This window comes from Carcharhinus amblyrhynchos, chromosome 1, assembly GCF_965287045.1.
Source record: "Carcharhinus amblyrhynchos chromosome 1, sCarAmb.v2.hapA, whole genome shotgun sequence".
Lineage (NCBI taxonomy): Eukaryota > Metazoa > Chordata > Chondrichthyes > Carcharhiniformes > Carcharhinidae > Carcharhinus > Carcharhinus amblyrhynchos.
Window position 1 is genome coordinate 120,724,137 of NC_137324.1, and position 26,863 is coordinate 120,750,999.

The window sequence follows — 26,863 nt, forward strand, 5'->3', positions numbered from 1 at the left end:
GTATTATGAATGGGGAGCAGGGCTGAGTAGAACATTGGAGGCAGATGTTGTTGGGGTGAAGGCTGAAAACAGCATGTGCCAGAGTACTGCTTGACCTCAAGGAACATGCCTTCTTCAAATTACCTCAAAGTGGATATGTGATGAAGCCACTCCTGCACTTCTCCATTCATTAGTTCCTTCGATGACCATTCTTTTCTGTAGCCGAAAGGGGAAATCCCAGCTGCTCAAATGTAAAAAGAAAGTAGCACACTTTCAAATGGGGTCAGTGACACGCATCCTCACTGACTGGAAGATCCAGGCCAATGAATTTGACATACAGGTAGCATCTTACCATTACCAAGGACATGAGAAATGCTTTCACAGGATCATTGAGTCAATCTTCAGATATAGTGGCTAGCACTGTCCATTACAAAACCAATGGGATGCAAAATGCCTTCTGCTAAGTTTGAACCAGAATTAAAAATCACTAACTTGCACATTGGAGTGGGGAAAGGGAAACATAACTGGGGAAACAGTGGTTCAATTTGTGCAACAATTTATCTTGCAGGCTCAAAGATGTCCTGTATACAAATGTTACTTTTCAAATTTCTCGTGAAAATTAGGTAGGAAAACAAAGTAGTTGAGAAAGATGTTCAACACTTGGGACTAAATCCTCGTGGAAGACAGTACATTATACTGGACAATACCCATTGATTAGTGTGACTTTAATATGTACCCAATGAATGACAGTGTTTGCCATGACACCTTAAGCGTGATGAGACACCTGAAGTACATCTCACAACAAGTCTATTAGCAGAATCTGAAACTAGGTTAAAAACTTCACAACTGAGGAAAATATTCAGATGATGAAAGGTCAGTAACCTGAAATGTTAACTCTTGTTGCTTTCTCCACAAATGCTACCTGACCTAGGGTATTATCAACATTTTCTGTTTTTATTTTGGATTTTCATCACACACCTTTTTTTGCTTTTGTATTGGTTTAGCATGTACCTCGTAATTTTCTAAATACAAAATGTATCCCAATTTTCATAAGAGTCAAATTTACCTCAACGTGAAATACACCCTAGGCTTTTGCAATACTGTGGTGAAAGTGACCTTTTGTTGACAAAAATAGTGAGAAAACCCAACAAAAGATCTGTTCCCAACCTAATTTTGAGCAGCTGATTGGCTTGTTCCCACCAAGCAAAATGAGCAATCCTCAAGTAAACTGTCTGAGCCATCAACAGAATCATAGAATCCTATAATGTAGAAGGCGGCTATTTGGCCCATCGAGTCTGCACCGACCCCAATCCCACCCAGGCCCCATCTCCATAATCCCATGCATTTACCCTAGCTAATCCTCCTGACACTAAGGGGCAATTTTAGCATGGCCAATCTGCCTAACCCTCACATCTTTGGACCGTGGGAGGAAACCGGAACACCCAGTGGAAACCCACACAGACACAGGGATAATGTGCAAACTCCACACAAACAGTGACCCAAGTCGGGAATCGAACTTGGGTCCTTGGCGCTGTGAGGCAGCAGTGCTAACCACTGTGCCACCGTGCCACCCCAGATTAAATGTGGTATGTGACACAGGCAAGTTTCTCAGAACAGCGAGGTGGTTTCTTCATACTAATGCCACGAGTTAAAATTTTTAATCATTAATACAGCAGAGAAGAGAGCAAGCTATGCAGCAGCCTTTAAACCCAAGGTGATAGAAATTGCAGAAAATCCTGGTTACAGGTAACATAGGAATCCAGTGTCAAATTTTAGCTTATCCTTTGAGAATTGCCAAAGATTAGAGTCCCAAGGCAAGTAAGCCAAGGCCTCTAGATGTGAAAGGTAGGTTCAGGACTCAGTTCAAAGCAGAAACCTCAAAGTAAGAACTTCTCAAGATTTTGTTTCTTGGTCATTTCTTTCAAAAAATTAAGCTTATAATTGCTGAAAATTAATGAAACAAGAGATGAATCTTATTTATGCCTTAGGTGGCAGACTTTAAAATAAAAACATTGAAATGTAACATTTTTTATGCCACATGTATCATCATCATTCACAGCCCATCTGGGGAAAGATGTTCATGATCAGCAGCATTGAAATCCCAATTTGATGTGTTACTATGTGTAATAACACACCCCAGCTTCCAAATAATTTTGTAGGGAAAAACGCACATCACATTCAGAAAATCACAGTATTTATTCCAGATCCAGTGTATGCTTATCCACCAGCTGGGTTTCCAGCAGGCTAATGAACATGGCTACAATGAGAAATATAAATCATGAAAAAAATGTTCTCACAAATTGCCTGGTATCAGGTTTTAGAAGATAAAATATCTATTTGACTGCCTAAAAAAAAATCAACCAGCTGAAAATATTTGAGAATGAAAAAATAACTTCAATTTGTGGTTGCTGATTTTAAGTCAACAGCTTCATCACTTTATGACAAAACTGCACAACTTAAACTTTTACAATTTGGTTAAAAACAAACAGCAGAACCGGAAGGAATTTTTTTGATGAAATGTCTATGCTGGAATACCAGTACTGGAGAATGGGACATTGAATTCTTAATACAGATACCAAATCTCAAATATTCCCTAGCATGTTTCTATTTTTATAGTTTTTTTTTTATAACAGGTAATTCTTGAAGCTTCTGAATGAAAATGCCAGTTTAATGACAAACTTATGGGCTACTGTGAATTTTCCAAATAGGTTAATTCCTCAGAGGAGACTGGGCCTATATTCCTGATCTTAGTGAAACACAAAATTCTCAAAGTGAATGGTCTGAGAATATTCTCCCTGGCTGAGGAATCTGGAACTAGGTGCCCCAGCCTCAGGACCTTTGGAGTTCTCCATCCCAGAGAGTGGTGGATGCTTAAGTCATTGAATACATTCATGATAAAAGCCAGTAGATTTTTGGATATTCATGCAACCAAGGAATATGGGGATAGTATGGGAAATTGGAATTGAGGTAGATCATCTGCCTGATCTGATTGATTGATGGAGCATGTTTGAACTGCCAAAATTTCTATTTCTTACATTCTATTATTGTCTAAAACTAATTTCACAAGGACCTCTACAGTCAGCACAAAAATGAGCCTTTTGTTTATATCTAATGAGAGATACCTGAATTTATTCAGCAGAACAACGTGTAAAACCCACCAGTGTACACTATGAATCACTATAGCTTGGTTATAAGTTTGTAGGCCCTACACGCGGGAGACCCAAATTGGAATCACATTGAACGCATTCTTTATTGTGAACTCAATGCTTGGTCAGGCTGCAAAGGCGCTTCACTTTAAAGGAAAGCTTTATTTCAGCTAAGGCCAGTCAGGACCCCAGTTACATAACAACAAGTTGTTATCCCTGCTATCCCACCTACTTTTCTAGTTTGAGGATGAAGTAGCAGAAATAGAAAATAACAAGAACTATGAGTTAGGTTATTCAAACTAATTTTGCTTGACCTAAAATGTTGGAATATTTTTGTTTGAAAAATGTAACGTACATATACTGATGGATAAATAAAACAATGTATAACTTAAAATGAACCAAGTTTCATTTATGAAAAGGAACAAAAAATCTCATTAGCCTTCATGATATTTACATATCAATACAACAGTAATTAACAAACCTGATTAATAAATCAGTTTAATAATCCAGTGTATCCATTATTTGTTGCTCCTCACCCAACCAGAACAGCAGTGACTCATAAAAAAACAATACCTACAAACATGCATCTTGTAGCTAGAAAGTTTCATCAATTAGACTTCACATCACATTTTCCCTTTACAACACAACCTTTTTAGTCAACACCCAATGGCTTAAAAAATTCATTCATAAGCTGAAAGTTTACAAGAATTGCACTTAATTATAAATTGTACGTGCTAGCACGATACAAAGCAGTCATGTTCTTTTGCAGTCTATGTAGAGTCAGACCACCACTCAAAAAGATAAGTACCACCAGAGTTGAAATACATTCTTACGATGTCCTCAGAGGTTAGTCTCAGCCAATTCATACGATGTGGCAAGATCACTACCTACTCTGCTGATCACCATCTGTACTTTTCACTCCGTTTGGAGAGAGTTCTAGAACTGGGTTCACAAAACCTGCATACTCAGAATTCCCGTTATCATCCAATTCAGCACTGACAAAATCATTTTCCCATTCAAGTCCGGTTGACTCATCGGATGCAGATAGTGGGTTGCTCCCAGGTCTATGGCTGCTGTGCCTTAAGGCTGCTTGGAGTATGTCTTCCTCTGTTCTCGAGCGTTCTCTCATTGGAATCATTCTATTAATTCCTTGAATTAAAGAAAAAGTATAATGTGTTCAGCAGAAATAAAAAGTTTCTAGAATTAGGAATCTCTGTTTTAACAGCAAAGCAGGTACATTGAAGAAATTATCTTCTATTTGATTTTTACTGAGAAGAGATTAAATGCTATAATTTTACTATTTAACAATAAAATATGATTGTGGTCGTATTACAATCCACAACCATAATTGATATTTTTTGTAGTAATTTTAACAAAGTAGCATGCATGAAGGTTCTTCACAACAGCAAGTGACAAAATGTATCATTGAGCCACATGAACAAATATCAGGGTAGATGACCAAAAGTTTGATCACAGATATGCTTTTTAAGGAACATCTGAAAGGACAAGGAGGAAGTTGAAAGGTTTAGAAGGGAAAATTTCAAAGCTTATAGGTATACAGCTGCAGGCATAGCAACTAGTTGTTGGACAAAGGAAATCAGAAATGCACCAGAATTGAAGATGAGTTTTCAGATGGTGGAGGATTGAGAGATTAGATAGGTCCTTTAACACCCTACCTCAGTTTTTCTGTCGCTAAAACTCTCCTCCATGCTTTTAGAACATAAGAACATAAGAAATAGGAGCAGGAGTAGGCCGTCTAGCCCTTCGAGCCTGCCCCGCCATTCAATAAGATCATGGCTGATCTGTTGTGGCTCAGTTCCACTTTCCCGCCCTCTCCCCATAACCCTTAATCCCCTCTCTTATCAAAAACCCATCAACCCGCTTCTTAAAAATATTTAGCGAGGCAGCCTCCACCACTTCAACGGGCAGAGAATTCCAGAGATTCACCACCCTTTGAGTGAAGAAGTTCCTCCTCAACTCCGTTCTAAACTGCCCCCCTTTTATCTTGAGGCTGTGCCCCCTAGTCCTACTGTCTTTTTTGAGCGGGAAGAGTCTTTCCACCTCTATCCTATCCATCCCATTCATCATCTTATACGTCTCAATGAGATCTCCCCTCATTCTTCTAAACTCTAGCGAGTACAAGCCTAGTTTATTCAGCCTCTCCTCATAGCTCAACCCCCTCAACTCCGGTATCAGCCTAGTAAACCTCCTCTGCACTCCCTCCAGGGCCAAAATATCCTTGCGCAGGTGCGTTTGTTACCTCCCGACTCGACAATTCCAATGCCTTCCTAGACAATCTCTGCTGTTCCATGAATTTGAGTGCATCTAAAAGCCCTTACTCGCACCAACTCATGTGAAGTTATCATCCCTGTTCTCATTGACTCACTGGCTCCAGGTCCAACAGCTCCTCAGCTTTTAGTATTTTTATCCTTCTGTTCAGAGATTGGACATTGGAAGATGGTATCCTGCTGAGAGCTCTCTTCTCTCACCATGACACTCCACTTGCAAAGCCCCCACAACATTGTTTGTTTCCTGGGTTACTCTTTGATCTTTAGACTTCAGGGGGTGTTCCACACGCAGCAGTCACAGCCTGCCCTACGGCAATGCCAACAGCAGGAGTCGCCAACCTTTGCAGCCATTGATTTGCCGGCAGACCTAGTTAGATATGACCTTTACCTTTGGCCTTTTGATTCCCGGAGGCAGCCCACCAGGGACCTCAACATGGCCTGAGAGGTTTGTGGTCTGGTGAAAAGAGGCACCATAGGGCTTTTTGCCAGCTCTCCAACCAGTCAGCAAGACGCCCTACTGCCTCAACTAAGATTCTGCCTGTCTGTCATGAAATTATCATAATCTGTAATCATGTAGTGTCAAGAGATCATCCAGATATAAATTACATGATATGTTTCTGAGAATGGGTATTTACTCTGAAATTGTGTTGATCTTCACCGTTTTTTTGGGAATCCATTTCACAAATCTTAACAAAACAGATAATTTAGTTTTATTTCTTGTAGAATGTTCCGCAATTAATTAAAAAGGTGTTTCATACAGGGGAAGAGAAAATAAGGATGCTCCATGCTCCAAGTGATAGCTGACAAATTTAGAACAGCTTACAACATAGAACACTACAGCACAAACAGGCCCTTCGGCCCACAAGTTGCGCCGATCACATCTATATTTACCAAGCCATAGACCTATCTATAACCCCCAATCCCATTAGATGCCATTTACTCATCCAGAAGTCTTTTAAAAGACCCCAGCAAGTTCACCTCCACCACCACCGACAGCAGCCGATTCCACTCACTCACCACCCTCTGAGTGAAAAACTTACCCCTAACATCTCCTCTGTACTTGCTTCCCAGCACCTTAAATCTGTGTCCTCTCATAGTGACCATTTCAGCCCTGGGAAATAGCTTCTGAGAATCCACCCTATCTATTCCTCTCAACATCTTATAAACCTCTATCAGGTCGCCTTTCAACCTTTGTCTCTCCAGGGAGAAGAGACCTAGCTTCCTCAACCTATCTTCATAAGGCATGCCTCCCAGTTTCATGCCTCTATCTTGGCAAAAGGACCAAGTCAATTATCTGATGCAATTAATCATAGGCTTGTTCAGACACAGGCTTTTGCCTAGGTCTATATTTAGATCACAACTGACTTAGGGAACATTTACAATTTATAATGTAACGATGATGGATGAGCATCTCTTCCAAATGGCTATAATTTGTTTTATGAGGTTAGGGGTTCTACAGTTAGTTTACAAAACTCCATTCTTCTGCAATAAACTGTACACTTGGATAATTTTCCAAAGGCATTTAAATAATTTCATGTGGCTTTAACTCACCCAGATAAAGTAGTGTTTCAAAAATGGGCATCCCTTATGTACAGCTGAAATCAAAATTTACACAGCAGATACTGTCACAAATCCTAAGTGTTAAAAAAGTTCACTCACTGGGTGTAATGCATTTTATTATTCAGTTTTTTAGTGCCATACATCTTAATCTTTAAACGTCATCCCTTAATTAAACCAGTGTGATTTATTTCTTGAATCAACAATTTGTATTTGTGAGGCACCTTCCATATAATGAAAGATACCAAGGTGCTCCATATGAATGTTAACTAAAATATGGCACCAAACCCCAGGAGGAGATATTAGGAAAACTGAACAGAAGTGGCAGATTTTATAGAGATAGGTTTTGAGGAGTATCTTAAAGGAGAAGAGAGAAGAGTACGGATGCAGAGAGCTTTTAAGCAGGGAAGTCCCAAACTTGTAGTCTAAGTAACTGAAGGCGTGCCAGCTAACGGTGGACCATTAAAAATAGGGGATGCTCAAGAAGTCCAAACTTGAGCAGCAAAAAAATTTCACTAGGCAAAGGGGCTGAGGAGATTACAGACATGGGGAGAGATGAGACCATACAGGTATTAGAGAAGCACCAGATTTTATATTTGGCCTGAAGCTGCAAGATAAAGCCACACTTTACTATTTATGTTATGTCATGCTGTGGCAGCACTCTTCGTATTAATTAGAATACTACTACATTGAAAAAGAAAAGTAACTTGCAAATGAGAGGCCAGTGAAGAAAGAATAGACAGGGTCCACATCACATCATTTGATACCTTCTTGAGGAAAATATAAAATACACTTTTATGTTCGAGCATTTCTTGACTATTTACCATAGTAAGGATTTGGGAAGAAATGTTCAGTTTGTAAAGCAAAGTGTATTTCCACAGGTATAAAAAAAGGCATCCAGATGGAAGGTGACCAATATGTCAAATGCGAGTTGGTACCCTCAAAGACTAAGGAAGGTTGGATTTGGCGAGGGGGCGGGGGCAATTTCTGGAAAAAAAGAATTGAAAATTCATCAGAATAGTACAATTTCTGAACAGGCAGGTTTGGGCAGGCTGAAGGTGGTAAATGCAGGCAGTACATGTTAAATCACTTGGTACAGCAAAGCAAGACAATCCACTAATATGGGAAAACATGCAGTGAATTTTTTAAAAATCATTATGCAAGCATATGTTGCATTGATTGAACTAAGCAAATCAGATCATAACTATTTTCAATCACTCTGAAAGGAAACAACTCAACAATTTGCATCATAGTTTCCAAAGTGTTTTCTTGATTTGCCTTCAGAAATTTGAAATATTTGTGCGATGGACATAAATATTCAGTCCAGGTCACAAGATGATGCTATTGTATAAGTATCTACAAAGAGAACTTCCATAAAAGTAATACACTCCCAATTGCTTAAAGATCAACGATGCCCCTGAATTCAAGATAATTACAACAGGTCTTAATTTCTAACGATACCCTTCGTTAAAAAGTCAGCAAATGAAGCATATAGCTCAAAGATAATGAGTTTAAGATTTATTATAAAGCAAAGAGGCCTAAAACAGGCAGACAATTTGGCAAAGCCACAAACACAGGGGCCCAACTACACTAAGAAGCAGAACCACAACCATTTTTTTTAAAAAGTTCAGTTTCCTGCTACATGACAACTAGCAACTGACCAAATTGACAGCCTGGAAGCCAGCTAAACAAGCTGCCAGGGACCAATTGGATCACTGCAGAAAAGACAGCCTTCCCACAGAGACTATTTGCAACAAAAGAATCAATACGTTGCTTTAATTTGGGTTTAGTGACTTTAAAATCCAGCTACACTGCACCCTACACAGAAAATTCTGGAAAATCTCAGCAGGTCTGACAGCATCTGTGGAGAGTGAATAGAACCAATATTTCAAGCCTGGATGATCCTTTGTCAGCACTGTTCTGCTCTGATAAGGGTCATCCAGACTTAAAATGTTTGGTCTACTCGCTCTCGACAGATGCTGTCAGACCTGCTGCAATTTTCCAGCATTTTCTGTTTCTGTTCCAGATTCCAGCATCTGCAGTATTTTGCTTTTACACTATATTGCATATGCTCTGAAGAAGAACTTGAAATGTTAACTGTTACTCTCGCCACAGATGCTGCCAGGCCAGCAGAGGTTTGCAGCATGTTCATTTTTATTTCAGATTTTCAGCATCTGCAGTAGTTTGCTTTTATTATACAATATACCATCCCTTCAAAAAAACAAGCTGCAACTCAGATCCCTAAAACAAGCTTACTTTGTTACTATTGTATGGTTACAGGTAAGGAAAATTTCAGATTAAGCAATATTTTACATTGGTTTCGCTGGCATAGGAGTAATTTTTTTTTAAATTGAAGTAGTGGTTTTCAAAGCCTCAGGAAAGTCTGTTAATTCTGTATTTTTTCTGAATTATGAAGGATGATCGAGTTCTGTTTCAACAACCATGAGCAAAAAATTAATTTGGAAATCCTGGAAGGAACTAGTCAGCCTGAAACTCCTGAGAGATAGAAAAGTGGCTTTGCATAGCCAACAAACGATTTAGATTAATACAAGCTCTGAAAGTCGACAGAAATTCAAGGGGAAATAAGAACAATGTATTTTTAAAAGTTATTTACAAAGACTAGGTCGAGTCTTTCTGTTGTGATGTGCTTGGGTTAGATAATGGACTGCTTGCTGCAGACATAATTGTATATTACCGTTTGATCTGTTTAGTCAAAGTTTAGCAAATAAAGTCACTATTGTCGCAAACAACCATAGGTTGCTCTCCCCTTCGAAGAAAGAGCTGACTGGTGGTGATTTATGATGTAGAGATGCCAATGTTGGACTGGGGTAAACACAGTAAGAACATAGAACATAACAGCGCAGAACAGGCCCTTCGGCCCACGACGTTGCGCCGACCAGTTAAAAAACTACGACCCACTAACCTAAACCAATCCCTTTTCGTCCATAAACCTATCCACGGATCTCTTAAACGCCCCCAAACTAGGCGCATTTACAACCGCAGCAGGCAGGGCATTCCAATCCCTCACCACCCTCTGGGTAAAGAACCTACCCCTGACATCCGTCCTATAACTACCCCCCCCTTAATTTAAAGCCATGCCCCCTCATGCTAGCTTTCTCCATCCGAGGAAAAAGGCTATCACTGTCCACCCTATCTAAACCTCTAATCATCTTATATGTTTCAATAAGATCCCCTCTTAGCCGCCTTCTTTCCAGCAAAAACAACCCCAAATCCCTCAGTCTCTCCTCATAGGACCTCCCCTCCATACCAGGCAACATCCTGGTAAACCTCCTCTGCACCCTCTCCAAAGCCTCCACATCCTTCCTATAATGTGGGGACCAGAACTGCACACAGTACTCCAAGTGCAGCCGCACCAGAGTTGTGTACACTTGCAACATAACGCTGCGACTCCTAAATTCAATCCCCCTACCAATAAACGCCAAGACACCGTATGCCTTCTTAACAACCCTATCTACTTGATTCCCAACTTTCAGGGATCTATGTACACATACACCTAGATCCCTCTGTTCATCCACACTATTCAAAGTCCTCCCGTTAGCCCTATACTCAACACATCTGTTATTCCTACCAAAGTGAATTACCTCACACTTCTCCGCATTAAACTCCATCCGCCACCTCTCGGCCCAGCTCTGCAACCTGTCCAAGTCTTCCTGCAAACTATGACACCCTTCCTCACAATCTACCACACCTCCGACTTTGGTGTCATCAGCAAATTTACTAATCCACCCAACTATACCCTCATCCAGATCATTAATAAAAATTACAAACAGCAGTGGCCCCAAAACAGATCCCTGAGGCACACCACTCGTAACCGAACTCCATGACGAATATTTACCATCAACCACCACCCTCTGTCTCCTATCTGCTAGCCAATTCCTGATCCAATTTCCTAGATTACCCTCAATCCCATACATCTGCATTTTCTGCAGAAGCCTACCATGGTGAACCTTATCAAACGCCTTACTAAAATTCATATATACCACGTCAACTGCCTTACCCCCATCCACCTCTTTGGTCACTTTCTCAAAAAACTCAATAAGGTTAGTAAGGCACGACCTACCCGCTACAAAACCATGCTGACTATCTCCAATCAATTCATTACTCTCCAAATAACTATAAATCCTATCCCTAATAATTTTTTCTAAAACCTTGCCCACAACAGAAGTGAGACTCACCGGTCTATAATTCCCGGGGAAGTCTCTGTTCCCCTTCTTAAACAATGGGACAACATTCACTAACCTCCAATCTTCCGGTACTATACCAGAGACCAACGACGACCTGAAGATCAGAGTCAGAGGCTCTGCAATCACTTCTCTTGCCTCCCAGAGAATCCTAGGGTAAATCCCATCCGGACCAGGGGACTTATCTATTTTCAAACCCTCAAGAATATCCAGCACATCCTCATCAACTGTAATACTGTCTATTCTACTCCCCTGCAACCCAGTGTCCTCCTCAGCTATATTCATGTCCCCCTGCGTGAACACCGAAGAGAAATATTGGTTCAATGCCTCTCCAATCTCTTCCGGTTCCACACATAACTTCCCTCTGCTGTCTATAACTGGCCGTAATCTTGCCCTAACCAACCTTCTGTTCTTGACATACCTATAGAACGCCTTAGGATTCTCCTTAATCCTATCAGCCAAAGTCTTCTCATGTCCTCTTTTAGCCCTTCTTAACTCTCTGTTTAACTCCCTCCTAGCCAATCTAAAGTTTTCTAGTGCACTACCCGAGCCCTCAAGTCTCATCCGAACATATGCCTCCTTTTTCTTTTTAACCAACGAATCAACTTTTTTAGTGCACCACGGTTCCCTAGCCCTACCAATTCCTCCTTGCCTGACAGGGACATACCTATCACGGACTCGCAGTAGCTGCTCCTTGAAAAAACTCCACATTTCGGACGTTCCCAGTTCCTGTAATCTCCTAGTCCAACCTATGCTTCCTAATTCTCTCCTAATGGCCTCATAATTACCCTTCCCCCAGCTAAAACTACTGGCCCGAGGTTCATGCCTATCCCTTTCCATCACTAAGGTGAACGTAACCGAATTGTGGTCACTATCACCAAAATGCACACCAACTTCCAAGTCTAGCACCTGGTCTGGCTCATTTCCCAGCACCAAATCCAATATAGCCTCACCTCTAGTTGGCCTATCTACATACTGACTCAAAAAACCCTCCTGCACGCTTTGTACAAAAACTGACCCCTCTAACGAGTTAGAGCTATAGCAATTCCAATCAATATTAGTAAAGTTAAAGTCCCCCATAACAATTACCCTATTACTTTCACTCCTAACCAGGATCGTCTCCGCAATCCTTTCCTCAACCTCTCTAGAACTTTTAGGAGGTCTATAAAAGACTCCCAACAGGGTGACCTCCCCTCTCCTATTTCTAATCTCCGCCCATACTACCTCAACAGACAAGTCCTCATCAAACTTCCTCTCTGACACTGTGATATAGTCCTTGACCAATAATGCTACCCCTCCCCCCCTTCTACCTCCTTCTCTACTCCGACTAAAGCATTTGAACCCCGGGACCTGCAACAACCATTCCTGACCCTGCTCTATCCATGTCTCTGAAATGGCCACAACATCAAAGTCCCAGGTACTGATCCACGCTGCAAGTTCATCCACTTTATTGCGAATACTCCTCGCATTAAAGTATACGCATTTCAAACCATGCTCCGCCCCACCCCCACGATGCCGTGCATTGCAGTCCCCATCTATGCCCCCCTCACTTTCACCCCCTCTACTCAGGATCCCACCCCCCCCTCCGAATCAGTTTAAACCTCCCTGCATAGCCTTAGCAAATTTACCCCCCAGGATATTGGTTCCCCTCTGATTCAGGTGTAGACCATCACTCTTATAGAGGTCCCACCTTCCCCAGAACGAGCCCCAATTGCTCAAGTACCTGAACCCCTCCCTCCTGCACCATCCCCTCAGCCACGAGTTCAAACTTTCCCTCTCTCTATTCCTCTCTAAACTATCCCTTGGCACAGGCAAGAGTCCGGAGATAACCACTCTGTCAGACTTGGCCTTTAGTTTCCACCCCAACTCCATAAATCTCTGCTTAATATCCCCTTCCCTTAACCTCCCTATGTCATGCGTCCCCACATGAACTATAACTTGGGGTTGATCTCCCTCTCCCCTAAGAGTCCTGAATACCCTTTCCGATACATCCCAGACCCCAGCCCCTGGTAGGCAACACACCAGCCCCGAGTCCCTACCATTACTTCCGACTCTCCTATCCGTCCCCTTAACTGTAGAGTCCCCAATCACGAGGCCCAATCTTTTACATCCCCTAACCACCTGAGCTTTCACACTAGGCTCACCCCCAGAGACCTGCTCCCTTCGGTTATCCCCAGTTGATTCCTCATCAACTGTAGCCTCCAGGACCAAAAACCTATTTTGGAGGGGAACAGCCCCAGGGGATTGTCCCCCCAATTGCTTCTTTCCCCTCTTCCTGGCAGTGACCCAAGACTCATTTCTAGGAGTGACTATCTTCTTATAACTCCTATCGATGTCCTCCTCCGCCTCCCGAATTATGCGGAGTTCCTCTAATTCCACCTCCAGCTCCTTTACACGCTCCTCCAGAAGCTGCAATCTAACACACTTCCTAAAAGTAAAATCACCTGAAACACTACTAGAGTCCCTCACCACATACATCCCACAGGAGATGCAGCTTACTGCCTGAACTGCCATCCCTGAAACAATTACCAGCAGAAAAATAAAAATGTAAAAAAAACCCCCCACACTTATAATTAGGTTAGAGGAGGTGGGAGGGTGGGATTCTCTACCAGTGTAGAGGATCGGGTATCCTCTCTGCACTAATTTATAGGGTAATTTATAATTTATAGGAAGTCTCTCAACACCAGGTTAAGGTCCATCAGGTTTATTTGGTAGCCATTAATCTGTTGGACTTTAACCTGGTGTTGAGAGACTTCTTACGGGGATGATTTAATCAGACGATCACTACACCTCAGGTGAAGGCGAAGGTTGAGGAGGCAGGGCCTTCATGAATAACCTTAGCTGGCATAGTAATTGAACCTGTGCTGTTGGTGTCACTCTGCTTCAGGAATCACTTATCCAGCCAACTGAACTAACCGGCTCCCTTTAACAAATACGATTCATATTTAAACTTAAAACATGTCTGTTCCAACCTGGGAGACTTGAGTGAGAATTTGTGGAACCATGGGTGGGGTTTTTGGGTGATCCTCGTCCCAAGGTCAACGGACCTTTGCATGGTCTAAGCCCCAGCCACTACGATTCCCATGGCAGGCCGGATGGGAAAATTCCACCTCATGGGTCAATTTAGTAGCTGAAAATCATTACAAAAACAATGATTTCTAGGAAGATTTGTTAGGGTTGATCTCATTTTCTTTTGGGATTCCTAACTCCTGTTCAGCGCATTAAAATAGGAGATGAAAAATTAACATTCAAGACGCATTACCTTCTTCATCCTCCCATTCGAGATCCAGCGAAGTACTGTCATCATTCGTTGATTTGGTTTTAGTAGTCAAGTCACAACTGCTCTCAGTGTTTGGTGTCAGAATAGTTGATTCTGAAGAGATTCCTAAGCATGAAGACAGGAACAGTTCTTAAAATAGGAGATTAAACAAAGAATTTATATTGTCTCTCAAAATATGTAGTCTCTAGGTCAACCTAAAAACCTATACAGGTTATGCTGTTTATGGTTAGGGCACAAAGATACAATAGAGCCTAGGTGTCTATAATATTTTGGTTGATCCGCCAATATCAATATACAGAGTCATTGCTTTATGTTCGAAATTTCTTGGTTAAGGAAAAATATATTTTAATGATTGTTTCTTGAACAGTAGGCTACAGTTTTTAATTACGTTTGCATTGCACTATTAATCATAAGCTCATTTTACAGCTGAATATTCTACTGAGATGATGTAGATGAGATTTATCAACCAAGTAGCTACTAATAGTAAATTAACATGCCAATATTTTATTACATCCAAAGGCTTTTGCAGACAAAATTGCTTTATTTGGCATTGCTCTTAATTGAGTACTGTGGAATATTAAACACAGCTTTCACAATTTGTAACACACCATGATAGCACTATGTCTGAAATTTTACCAATCCAATTGGTTAGGGTATTTTGAACCAAAAGAGAATGACATCTTTCAAATATAACTTTTCTTGAATAAATCCTGGCTGTCCTTAATTAATTTAAGGATTTTAAATGCTTACTGATCTGAAATATAATAATAGAGTTCATCCACATCTGATATTGGAGCTATAGCTACCCAGTTTGTCTTTCTCTTCTCTCTCTGGAATAAGGATATGTCTCTGTTGCAGTCAATCATCTGAGCCCCAGGCCATTGCTACAGGAGCTCCTTAGGCTCAATCAACTCTGACTGCTCCATTCCTCCACCACCAGTCCTTCACTTCACAAAGTTAGAATGGGGGGTGTTTAATGATGATTGCAGAATGTCTGTTCCATTCACCATTTCTTAAATGAAGAAGTTTGTGCCTATGCACAGAAAGACTTGGACAACAGCCATGCTTGGGCTGAAAAGCAGCAAGTAGCATTTGCCTCGCCCAAGTGGCAGGGAACAATCTGTTCCAACAAGAGAGAATTCAATCACCTTCCCTTGACATTCAAGTTCAAAGGTGACAGCTGAACACCACCTTCTCGAGAGCATAAAATTCTGGCTTTTCCGTGACACCATCCATAAATTTTGAAGGAAATATTACAAGCTTTGTTCAGTCCAATGGCATAATTTGCACATTTAAGCAGGTTTCAAAAGCAGGAACCTCAGAACTGCATCCATGTCGTATTTCGGATCCCACTGGTTCTTGTGTTGGGTGATCAGGCAAGCCGGATCAAAGGCCACTTGGACCACTCAAAGCACAGGGAAAGGACAAGTGCATGAAGCTGATAACTAGTCTGGCATGCCACTGTAACATCTAGCCAAATAATCCGGTAAATCACTTTACTCTAAAAATGAAAAGTCATGCATGACAACTTATAAAAAAAAGAGTCTGGTTAATAACTGGAATCGAACATTACCTGTATTTTCCAAATCAGTCCCACTTTTATCCCCTTCGCTTCTTTATCTGAGTGGTTCCATATAAAAAACTTGAAAAAAGTCTACTTGTCTTGTAACATGTTCATCTTCAGCTGATTTAAACTCCTCCTTCATCTCCCTGCTGAGCTTTCTATATTGCCCATGAGCATCTTTAGTGTTAGTAACAATAACTATAAAATTTCTACCTTTAAATTTCAGTTTAGGTTTAAGCTGTAAACTTCTCAATAGAACACAATGTTCCAATTGCTAAGTTCAATTGGCTAGTTGCAGAATGTGTGATGGGGAGGTGGCGGTGTAGTGGTTTGTCACTGGACTAGAAATCCAGAGACTCAGGGTAACATTCTGGTGGCCCAGGTTCAAGTCCTACCAAGGCAGATAGTGACATTTGAATTCAATGAAAATATTTGGAATTAAACGTCCAATGACCATGAAACCAATGTCAGTTGTCATAAAAACTCATCTGGTTCTCGAGCTATTTAACGATTGTTTCTCTCTCTCTCTCTCTAACGGACAGGTATGTCTTTGTGGACCTATAATATAGTTAACTTATAATTAAATATATCTATAATCCTCATAATATAAAATCGGCTCGAAGGGCCAGATGGCCTACTCCTGCTCCTATTTCTTATGTTCTTATATTCTTAATTACCCATATATAGTACAATATTAACCAGTTTCCATTGTCAGCATTGCTCAATCACAATACTTCTTTCAATGAGGCAGAAATCCATGGGGTTCAAGTCGCCATCCAAAGATTTGAGGACATAAATCTAGGCTGACACTACAGTATGGATGTAAAAGATGCAATGCCACTATTTGGAAAGGAGCAGGGGATTTCTTACTAGTCATCCTTCAATCATTCAAACAGATGGACCAATCATTAATCTCAATGACATTTGAGAGTTTTGGTTATATACAAACTATTATGCATTCAAAATATGCTTCAGTTTAAGGAAGTTTACAATCATGGATGTTGCCTTAGCAACATCATCCGAAGGCAGAATATTATTGGTTTTGTCACGTATACCGATATCCAGCTCTACTCACAACCACCTCTCTTACTCCTTTCCTGTTGCTAAATGTATATTGCTTATACAACAGTACAGGATAAGACAAACTTTCCCCCAATATTGGGAAAACTAAAGCCATTGCTTTCGGTACCTGCTCCAATATCCGTGCTCTAGCAACCAACTTGATCCATCTCCTTAGCAACAATCTTGAGATTAAGCCAGTCTGTTTGCAACCTTGGTGTCACATTTGACTCCAAGATGAACTTCTGATCTCACATTCATACCATCACTAAGATCAGCTATTTTCACCTTCATAACATTACTCACCTTTGCTCCCATCTCAGCTCATCTGTTGCTGAAACCCACATCAATGCCTTTGTTACTTCTAGACTTGACTATTCCAATACACTCCTGGCTAGCCTCCTACATTTTACTCTTCATAAATTTGATGTCATCCAAGTTTTCCATTCCCCTATCACCTCTGTGCTTGCTGACCTACCTTGGCTTCCAATCAAGGAAAGTCTTGATTTTAAATTTTAATTCCAGCTTTCAAATCCCTCCACGATGTTGCCCCTTTATATTTTTTATTTTCGTCTAACCTTGCAAATGTCTGAGATTGCTGTGCTTTTCTAACTCTGGCCTCTTTTACATCCCCAATTTTAATCGCTCTATCACTGGTGGCATTCCTTCAGTTGCCTAGGTCCAAGATCTGGAATACCCTATCTCCACCTCACCTTTCACCTTTGAGACATTCCTTTAAACATTTTTTCTGACCAAACCTTTGGCCATCTGAGTCTTCTTCAGCTCAATGTCTTATTTTGTTTTATAACACAATTCTAAAGAGCCTCAGAATGTTTCACTTTGTTAATGGCACTACAGAAATATAAGTTGTTGTGGTTGTTACATTGCTAGTTGTTGATATCCACTGTAATGGGCTTTTCAAATTTGACTGCTATAAACCATACTTTATCCTTCAGCATTTCAAACCCAAAATGCATTGGAACTCAGGCTCAGTTTAAAAAATAAATATCCCTGGGATGGGGATGGTGCTGACAATACCAGCATTTTGTTGTTTGCCCCCAACTGTTTCAGAGAAAGCTTTTAAATCTCTTGTATTGGATTGAAAAGCATTCAAACATTTTACACCCATTTGCAGCATTGGTGTTAAACAGGTATGCATCAGTCTAAACTACTTATGGTATTGCATAAGTTACAGATTTGTTTAATCTTGTACATAGTGTTTTGGTAAAATAGGTTTTTCACACCCATCTGCTATAAAATTTCAAGCACCGGCTTTTGAACAACACAATAATAATTGAAAAATATCACAATTGTCAAGGTCCTGCAAGTCTGGCAGTATTCAAATCAACTCAATGATTTTCCATTCTTACATATCTCCAATAATTTGTAGTCATGTACAACTTAAACAGCAAATGTGCATCAGAGAGGGGAGAAAATAAGTTAGGAGTGTGAATTAAATGTATGATCCAAGATGTCCTTTCAAAGATGTTTTGGAAAATGCAAAGAGATGCAGCAAAACAGATGGCATCAAGAACATAATTCCAGAGACGTGTTAGCTATAGGATCAACACAATTATTTGAATGCAGGTCAGGGGATGGGAAAAGGAGGAGAAGACTTGTAGACCAAAATCAGAGTAGCAAAGGCTATGATATGGACATGCAGGAGGTTATACTGAAACTGTAGAAAGTTTTACAAATAAAGATTCTTAAAGCAATGTACTGGGGCAAAAAAAGCCAGGAGATATCAGTGAAGATGAGGAAGCTAAAGTGAACAGACTTCATAAAGATGAGAATGTAGTTTGGGTGCTGGAGTACATGTGGAAATAAATTGGAGACAAGAGATAGCAAAGTCTAATGTGAAAGTGCCAAAGACAAGAATTTCAATGGCAGTTTCGGAGAGTTAAGGACAGAAGTGAGCTGTATCACTCAGCTGGAATTATGTAGCACTGGATCTGAAATTCAGCACAGACTACCCATATTAACCAATGTTGTGAGAGGAGGGAGGAGAGTTTGAATTGGAGTTGTTGCTGCAAACAGATGGAGGCTGATCGATGAACAATGTTACCAAGTGGCCCTATGCAGATATGTATAGAGCCTTCGGCAGCCCAGAGATAACTCAATGGACACTGCAGAAGTAGTGACAGCAGGAGCTGGGCTAGTATGACTGGAACCATAGGGGAAAGCTTTTGGAGTATGTAGTGATTAAGGCTGCAGAAGGGTTGAGGAGGATGAAAATGAATAATGGTCACAAATATACAGATATAATTGGTGATTTAACCATCATATTCTTGCTGCTGTAACTGGTACATAAACGTAGAATGAGAAAAAGGCAATGGTGATAGATAACAATTACTTGTTTGAGTCTTAGAAAGGGATATTTGAGATTGGTGGTATTTGGAAAGCATGGAGGAATCTAGAATTAACATTTTAAGAATGTAGGTAGTAAGTGACAGCATTTTGCAGGCTTTTTAAACAAGGGGAGCGATGAAAAGTTTGGATGGTGGGCAAGGTAACTGGTGAAATAACAAACTATACTTCCACAGATCCAGGAATCTGGAACCTGTCCCACAAGCAAGGTGCTATTATAAGTAATACAATGATTATACACCCGAAGTGAGATTTTAGATGGCTAAGCATGCTGTTGTGCATGTGAAAATATAAAACATTACATTGGTACGAGACAAGAGATAGAATTTGTGGACCAGCTACACAATTGCAATGCTCTCTCAAATCAATAATTCTGCACATACCCCAAAATCAAAATAATGCTAACGTTCAACCCTTTTTGATTTAAGAATTAATGACTCAGTTGAAAAAGATCAAGTTTGTGAATTGAAGGCTTTGTGGTGAATTAAGATCCTGTTCAAGTCACAGCAATACTCTGACATAGACATGTGTCATTGTCTCTTCATCATGTTGAGCCAATATCCTGGAATTCCCTACTTAGCATCACTGTGGGGGTACCTTTAATAATTTCATTGGTTCAAGGAGCAGACTTCCACCAGCTTCTCAGACTAACAGTAGGTGGGAACTGCATTCATATCCCAAGAATTAAAAACTAATGGTTGAACTAATGTTGAGAACTTAATTGGTACGGAGCCCTGGCCCAATGAACATGTTCAACTGTGTACTGCTAAAACAGTGATTCATTAAAAAAAGGTGTCAAATAGCACTAGGAGAAAGTTCGCCCTTATTTTCCAATATGCAAACTTACTGTGTTGGTTTCTGAAAGCTTCAGATTGAGACTTTGCATGTTGTAGATATGATTCAAAGTCTTCTTCCCCTGTCCCACTGTTCAAAACAGGATAGAAAATAACAACCATTTAGTCGCATGCAACTAGACTTCAGACATCGAGAATTTGTGAATGAATGCAGCCAATAGGGAGATATGGCAGCCTCAAGTGCAAGTCAATAAATTATGGATATGTTCCCCATGATTTAAAATGAATGAAGAGGAAAACATGAAACCATGCCTGATTTCCCGGTGCAAATTCCTGAGTTGCAATGCTTCATGCATGGTCTGCAAATTTGCAAAATCGATCCTTATTGTTCAGTTGAAGATGTGTTTCTGATAAGAACAGATTTTATACGTAGGCTGCATTATTCAATCGTCCGATGCTTTGAGAAGCACGTGCATTATAAATATTTAATTGAAATGTATGATGGTACATTTGTGCTAAAATGTAATACTTTATAGATATATTTCAAATCTAACCTGGCGATACATTGGTAACCAGGCTATAAGATGAACTTTTAATAGTGATTATTACAACATGTGATACATTTATGTTAAAAACTATTTTAAATAAATTGGGTTTATTGTATTGGAAAGTTAGACAAGCTGGATTTACAGTGCTACATTATATACAAGAGTGCGTATGAGCAGGTTTACTAATAGCACCAGAAGCGGGAAGATGGTGGCCTAGTGATATTATCGCTCTGCTATTAATCCAGAAACTCAGCTAACATTCTGGGGACCCAGGTGCAAATCCTACCACAGCAGATTGTAGAATTTGAATTCAATAAAAATTCTGGAATTAAGAATCTACTGATGACTATAAAACCATTGTTAATTGTTGGAAGAACCCATCCAGTTCACTTTAGGGATGGAAATCTGCTGTCCTTATCTAGTCTGGCTTACGTGCAACTCTCAATGTGTCAGCAATGTGGATTACTCTCAATTGTCTTTGGGCAACTAGAGATGGGCAATAAATGCTGGCCAGCCAGCGATGCCTATGTCCCACGAATTAATAAAAAAATTGTTGGACAATTATTTGATTTTCCGCTCTTAGGAATAAATATACTGAAATATGCAAGGATTTGTCAAATTGTATTTATATGTCCTAACATCCTTTTGCTTGTTGGAAAGCAAGGCAAAGACTTTATAGGATAAAGATTATTTTCCATTTTCTTCAAAAGACTTTCTTTCTTTGGTCCTCAAAAATATTCATATTAAGCACCGAAACGGAAGTTGACAACTAGAGGAAGGAAATTTGGCCTGTCAGCTACGACTCTCACCAACTTTTACAGATGCACCATAGAAAGGACTCTTTCTGGCTGTATCACAGCTTGGTATGGCTCCTGCTCTGCCCAAGACTGCAAGGAACTACAAAAGGTTGTGAACATAGCCCAATTCATCACGCAAACCAGCCTCCCATCCATTGACTCTGTCTACACTTCCTGCTGCCTCGGCAAAGCAGCCAACATAATTAAGGACCCCATGCATCCTGGACATTCTCTCTTCCACCTTCTTCCATCAGGAAAAAACATACAAAAGTCTGAGGTCATGCACCAACTGACTCAAGAACAGTTTCTTCCTTGATGCTGTCAGACTTTTGAATGGACCTACCTTACATTAAGTTGATCTTTCTCTAGATCCTAGCTATGACTATAACATATATTCTGCACTCTCTCTTTTCCTTCTCTATGAACAGCATGCTTTGTCTGCATAGCACGCAAGAAACAATATTTTTCACTTTATATTAATAAATGTGACAATAAATCAAATCAAAAGATCAAATCAGAGTGCTTCCCACCGGCATTAGCTGTGGCTGCAAGTTGAGATTTGCCCGCCTTAACCATTTAAACGTACACAGTGTGAAAAACACATTAGCCAGCCCGGTTGTTCAGAGAAAGGGCACCCCAACCTCCCCCCACCGTACAAAGAACAAGTCACACCACCCCCCTCAACAACAGGCAGGCATGAGGGTTAGTTGCCACCTCCCCCTCCCCCCCCCACCCCCAACAGATCAGAGGCCTCAGTGGACCCCCCCAACCCCACAAGAGATACACTTTCTGATGGACCTCCCCCTCGGTGCCCCCGTACCAACCTTGCACTGGCCCTGATCTGGTGCCTTGTACTTCAAGGGGAGTAAAGGAGATAAGTGCAGTGACTAGGAGCCTCTGTTGCTGCCAGGCAGCTGAGAAAGGGTCCCATGCGGGTCCTGATGGTTGGGAGGGGGGTGGGGGACTCCCAATGGGAGCAAGGGGTTGACCTGGACACACTCCCTTGGGATGGGGGTCTAGTGGCTAGACTTCTCCTTCTAGCCCAAAGAAACCTGAACATCACTCTTAGCATAGTGATTTCAGGCATTTCTTTGGTCAAAGTCTTCGTTCTGGTTTGTGGACTGAAAGATTTGAAATGACCTGTTCACTTGATCACTCTCCATGCCTCCTGGACAACCTCAAAAGTAGCGAAGTACTCTCAGTCCCTCTTTTGTGTAAACATTACTGTTAGGAACAATGGGGGGGTAATTCAGATGCATTTTACCGTGAAGGGAAAGATAAACGCTACATGCTGTGCAAAAAATCATTAAGCTGTCAATCAACGTCTTGTTGGACTGCACTATGAAATTGAATGAAAGCAAAATTTATTTGAGGAAAGCAAAGGACTTCCAAGCATTTGTACTTTCTGGAAGACTTGGAGACTAGGAATAAATGCAGTATTAAAAAAATGGGGCTGAGTGAGCAGCTGTGCAGATGAGAACCCGCTGCCCACCACCCCACCACCACCACCACCAGCGCCCCCCCCCCCCACCCCCCTAACTTCTATCTGTCAGAGGACTCAAAAGAGGTTGTTCCACAATTGTAGCTTCTGACAGAGAGAAAGGGGAAATCTTCTCTACAGAATGAAGTGGTGCTGTTAAATGGAATCCTGCCAGGTGTCCAGGGCACATGGAGATTAAAGTGACTAGGCCACTTCAAATTTTTCACAGTCCACAGACCAGAATGAAGAATTTGATTTGAGAGATGCTTGAAATCACCACGAATGATATTCAGGTTTCCTAGGGCTAGAAGGGGCAGTCTAACCATTAAGACTCCCATCCCAGGGTAGAGTGCCCAGGTCAACCCCTTTCCTCCAGCTGCAGCCCACCCAACCTCCACGGCCCTTGGGGGATCCTCTCGCAGCCTGACAGAGGCGCACCTGGGCACTGCACTTACCTCCTTAATCCCCCTTTGGTCCAATGCATCAAATCCACGCTGGTCATGACCAACACCAAAGCTCATCTGGTGCAGATCCTGCTGGGGAAGCGGATGAGTGGTGGAAGAGTGTTGAATTGGGCTTCAATTCCGCTAATGAGATTTAAACCAATACCTTTGCGCAATCAGGTTCCCACCCCTTCTAGTTGGGTATCTGATCGGGGCCAGTGGGGCCAGCTAGGTAAATCAGAAATGCTTTGATGTTCATTTTAGCCCCAACAACCTATTCAGCAGGCTAGAATGGGGCCAGTAAATACATGCTGCACTGATATCAACACATATGCACTTTGTAATAATGCATTTGTTTTTTTCTTAAAAATCATTCTTGGGTGTTGGTGTGGTTGACAATGCCAGTATTCATTGCCCAACTCTAATTGCCCATGAGAAGATGGTGGTGAACTGCCTTCTTGAAATGCTGCACTCCATGTGGTGCAGGTACATCCACAGTGCAGCTGAGGAACGATTCCACGATTTTGACCCAATACAAATGAAGGAACCAAGTCAGGATGATAAGCGGCTTGGAGGAGAACTTGCCCTTCCAGTGGAATTCTAGTGCCTTACAAGTGGAACTGGGAGATCAGGAAATTACAAAATTACAAAACAACTAATTTGGTTTAGTTGCATTCCCTCACACTAGAGAATGAGCATGATGACAAAAAGGTATGGATTACGGGGTCTAAAGTTAAGGAGACGGTACAGGTAAGGATAGAGGCCGAGGATGTCCCAATAATAGAGGGAGTAAGGGGCGTGAGTATGGTTGGTGGCGTTCCAGCAAATAAGGATGTCCCAATAATAGAGGGAGTAAGGGGCGTGAGTATGGTTGGTGGCGTTCCAGCAAATAAGGTCCAGGTGAAGGCTGGGATGAAGGTGCTTTATCTGAATGTGCGAAGCATTAGGAATAAAGTGGATGAGTTGGTGGTGCAGATCGACACAAATGGATATGATCTGGTGGCCATTACAGAGATGTGGCTGCAAGGTGACAGGGACTGGGAGCTGAATGTCCAGGGGTATCAAGTGTTTAGGAAGGATAGGCGGGAGGGAAAAGAGGTGGGGGGGGGGGGCGTAGCTCTGCTGATTAAGGATAGCATCAGGGTGGTAGCAAGGTATGATACTGGAGCCAAAGAGCAGAACGTGGAATCGTTGTGGGTAGTGATTAGGAACAGCAAAAGGAGGAAGACGCTGGTGGGTGTCGTCTATAGGCCCCCGAATAATGATCTGGAGGTGGGGCGGGCTGTTAACGCGCAAATAAGTGCAGTGTGCAGGAATGGAACGGCCGTAATTATGGGGGATTTCAATCTGCATATTGATTGGTCGACCCATGCTGGACGCGGTGGGCTCGAGGAGGAGTTCTTGGAATGCTGCCGGGATAGTTTCCTGGAACAGTGTGTGTTGGAGCCGACGAGGGAGCGAGCTATCTTGGATCTGGTGCTATGTAATGAGGCGGGTAGAATTAGGGAACTTGTGGTGAAGGATCCTCTTGGGGAGAGTGATCATTGTATGGTGGAGTTTCTGGTGCAGATGGAGGAGGAGAAAGTGGGTTCCCGGACACGCGTCCTTTGTTTGAACAGAGGGGAGTACGGTAGGATGAGAGAAGAATTGGCGAATGTGGACTGGGGGAGCGCGTTGGAAGGTAGGTCTGCTGAGGAGCAGTGGAGGATCTTTAAGGAGATCTTTCTTGGTGCTCAGCAGAAATTTATTCCGATGGTCAAAAAGGACCGTAGGAGGAGAGGTAATAAGCCGTGGATAACGAAGGAGGTGAAGGAAAGTGTTAAATTAAAAGCGGAGGCGTTTAGAGTAGCTAAAAGTAGTGGGCGAGAAGAGGATTGGGAGAGGTTTAAATGTCAACAAAGATTGACAAAGAAGTTGATAAAGAAGGGTAGGAGAAACTATGAAGCTGGGCTAGCGCTTAATATAAAAAAGGATAGCAAGAGTTTTTACAAATATATAAAAAGGAAGAGGCTGGCTAGGGTGAACGTTGGTCCCTTAGAGGATGAGAAGGGGGACTTAGTGGTAGGGGATGGGGATATGGCTGAGGTCTTGAATAACTTTTTTGTTTCTGTCTTCACGGAGGAGGACGTGAATAATTTGCCGGATGTTAGAGATGGAAAGCTGGTAGGACTGGAGGGTCTCGATGACATTACTGTTACTAGAGAGGCGGTGCTCGACAGACTGGAGGGACTGATTGTGGACAAGTCCCCAGGACCGGATGGAATGCATCCGAGGGTCCTGAAAGAAATGGCGGAGGTGATAGTGGATGCCTTGGTGGTTATTTTCCAGACGTCGCTGGATTCCGGGGAAGTGCCCGAAGATTGGGAAACGGCTAATGTTACGCCGTTGTTTAAGAAGGGTGCCAGGCAAAAGGTGGGGAATTATAGGCCTGTTAGTTTAACGTCTGTTGTAGGTAAAATGTTAGAATCCGTCATCAAGGAGGAAATAGCGAGGCATCTTGAGGGGAACTGCTTGATGGAGCAGATGCAGCACAGTTTCGTTAAAGGGAAGTCGTGTCTGACAAATTTACTGGAGTTCTATGAGGATGTGTCTAGGGCGGTGGATAGAGGAGAGCCGGTGGATGTGGTCTTTCTTGATTTTCAGAAGGCGTTTGACAAGGTACCTCACAAAAGGTTATTGCGGAAGGTCAGGGGGCATGGAGTTGGGGGTAGGGTGTTAGCGTGGATAGAGGATTGGTTGTCAAATAGGAGGCAGAGAGTGGGGGTCAATGGGTGCTATTCGGATTGGCGGATGGTGACTAGTGGAGTGCCCCAGGGGTCGGTGCTGGGGCCTCAGCTATTTACCATTTATATAGATGATCTGGAGGAGGGAACCGAGTGTAGGGTGTCGAAATTTGCTGATGACACCAAAATTGGTGCGGAGGGTGGGGAGAGTCTACAGAAGGATCTAGATAGGCTGGGCGAATGGGCCAGGAACTGGCAAATGGAATTTAATGTTGGCAAGTGTGAGGTGGTCCACTTTGGTAGGAATAATGGTAGGAAGGATTATTACTTACGTGGAGAAAAACTGCAGCAGGCGACGGTGCAGAGGGACCTCGGGGTCCTTGTGCATGAGTCGCAAAAACCCAGCTTGCAGGTGCAGCAGGTGGTCAGGAAGGCGAATGGGATGCTGGCCTTCATCGCGAGGGGGATTGAATATAAAAGTAGGGAGGTCTTGCTGCGGCTGTATAGGGCATTGGTGAGGCCGCAGCTGGAGTACTGTGTGCAGTTTTGGGCGCCGTACTTACGCAAGGATATTTTGGCCTTGGAGGGAGTGCAGAGGAGGTTTACTAGGCTGATGCCGGAGTTGAGGGGGTTGAG

The 26,863-nt window shown here is 41.9% G+C and overlaps 1 protein-coding gene across 1 annotated transcript in view; it reads right to left on the reverse strand.

Annotated features, from left to right (window-relative positions):
* Positions 1 to 3,509: 3,509 nt before the first annotated feature.
* The window catches only part of ap1ar (adaptor related protein complex 1 associated regulatory protein), a 98,064-nt gene continuing 74,710 nt past the window's right edge, over positions 3,510 to 26,863 (reverse strand). Inside the window, exons 8-10 of the mRNA XM_080191795.1 lie at positions 20,290 to 20,366; positions 14,435 to 14,557; positions 3,510 to 4,274 (exon numbers count right to left, since the gene is read on the reverse strand). Coding sequence (XP_080047921.1) covers positions 4,009 to 4,274; positions 14,435 to 14,557; positions 20,290 to 20,366 — 466 coding nt within the window. The 3' untranslated portion in view covers positions 3,510 to 4,008. The remainder of the gene's footprint in view (positions 4,275 to 14,434; positions 14,558 to 20,289; positions 20,367 to 26,863) is intronic.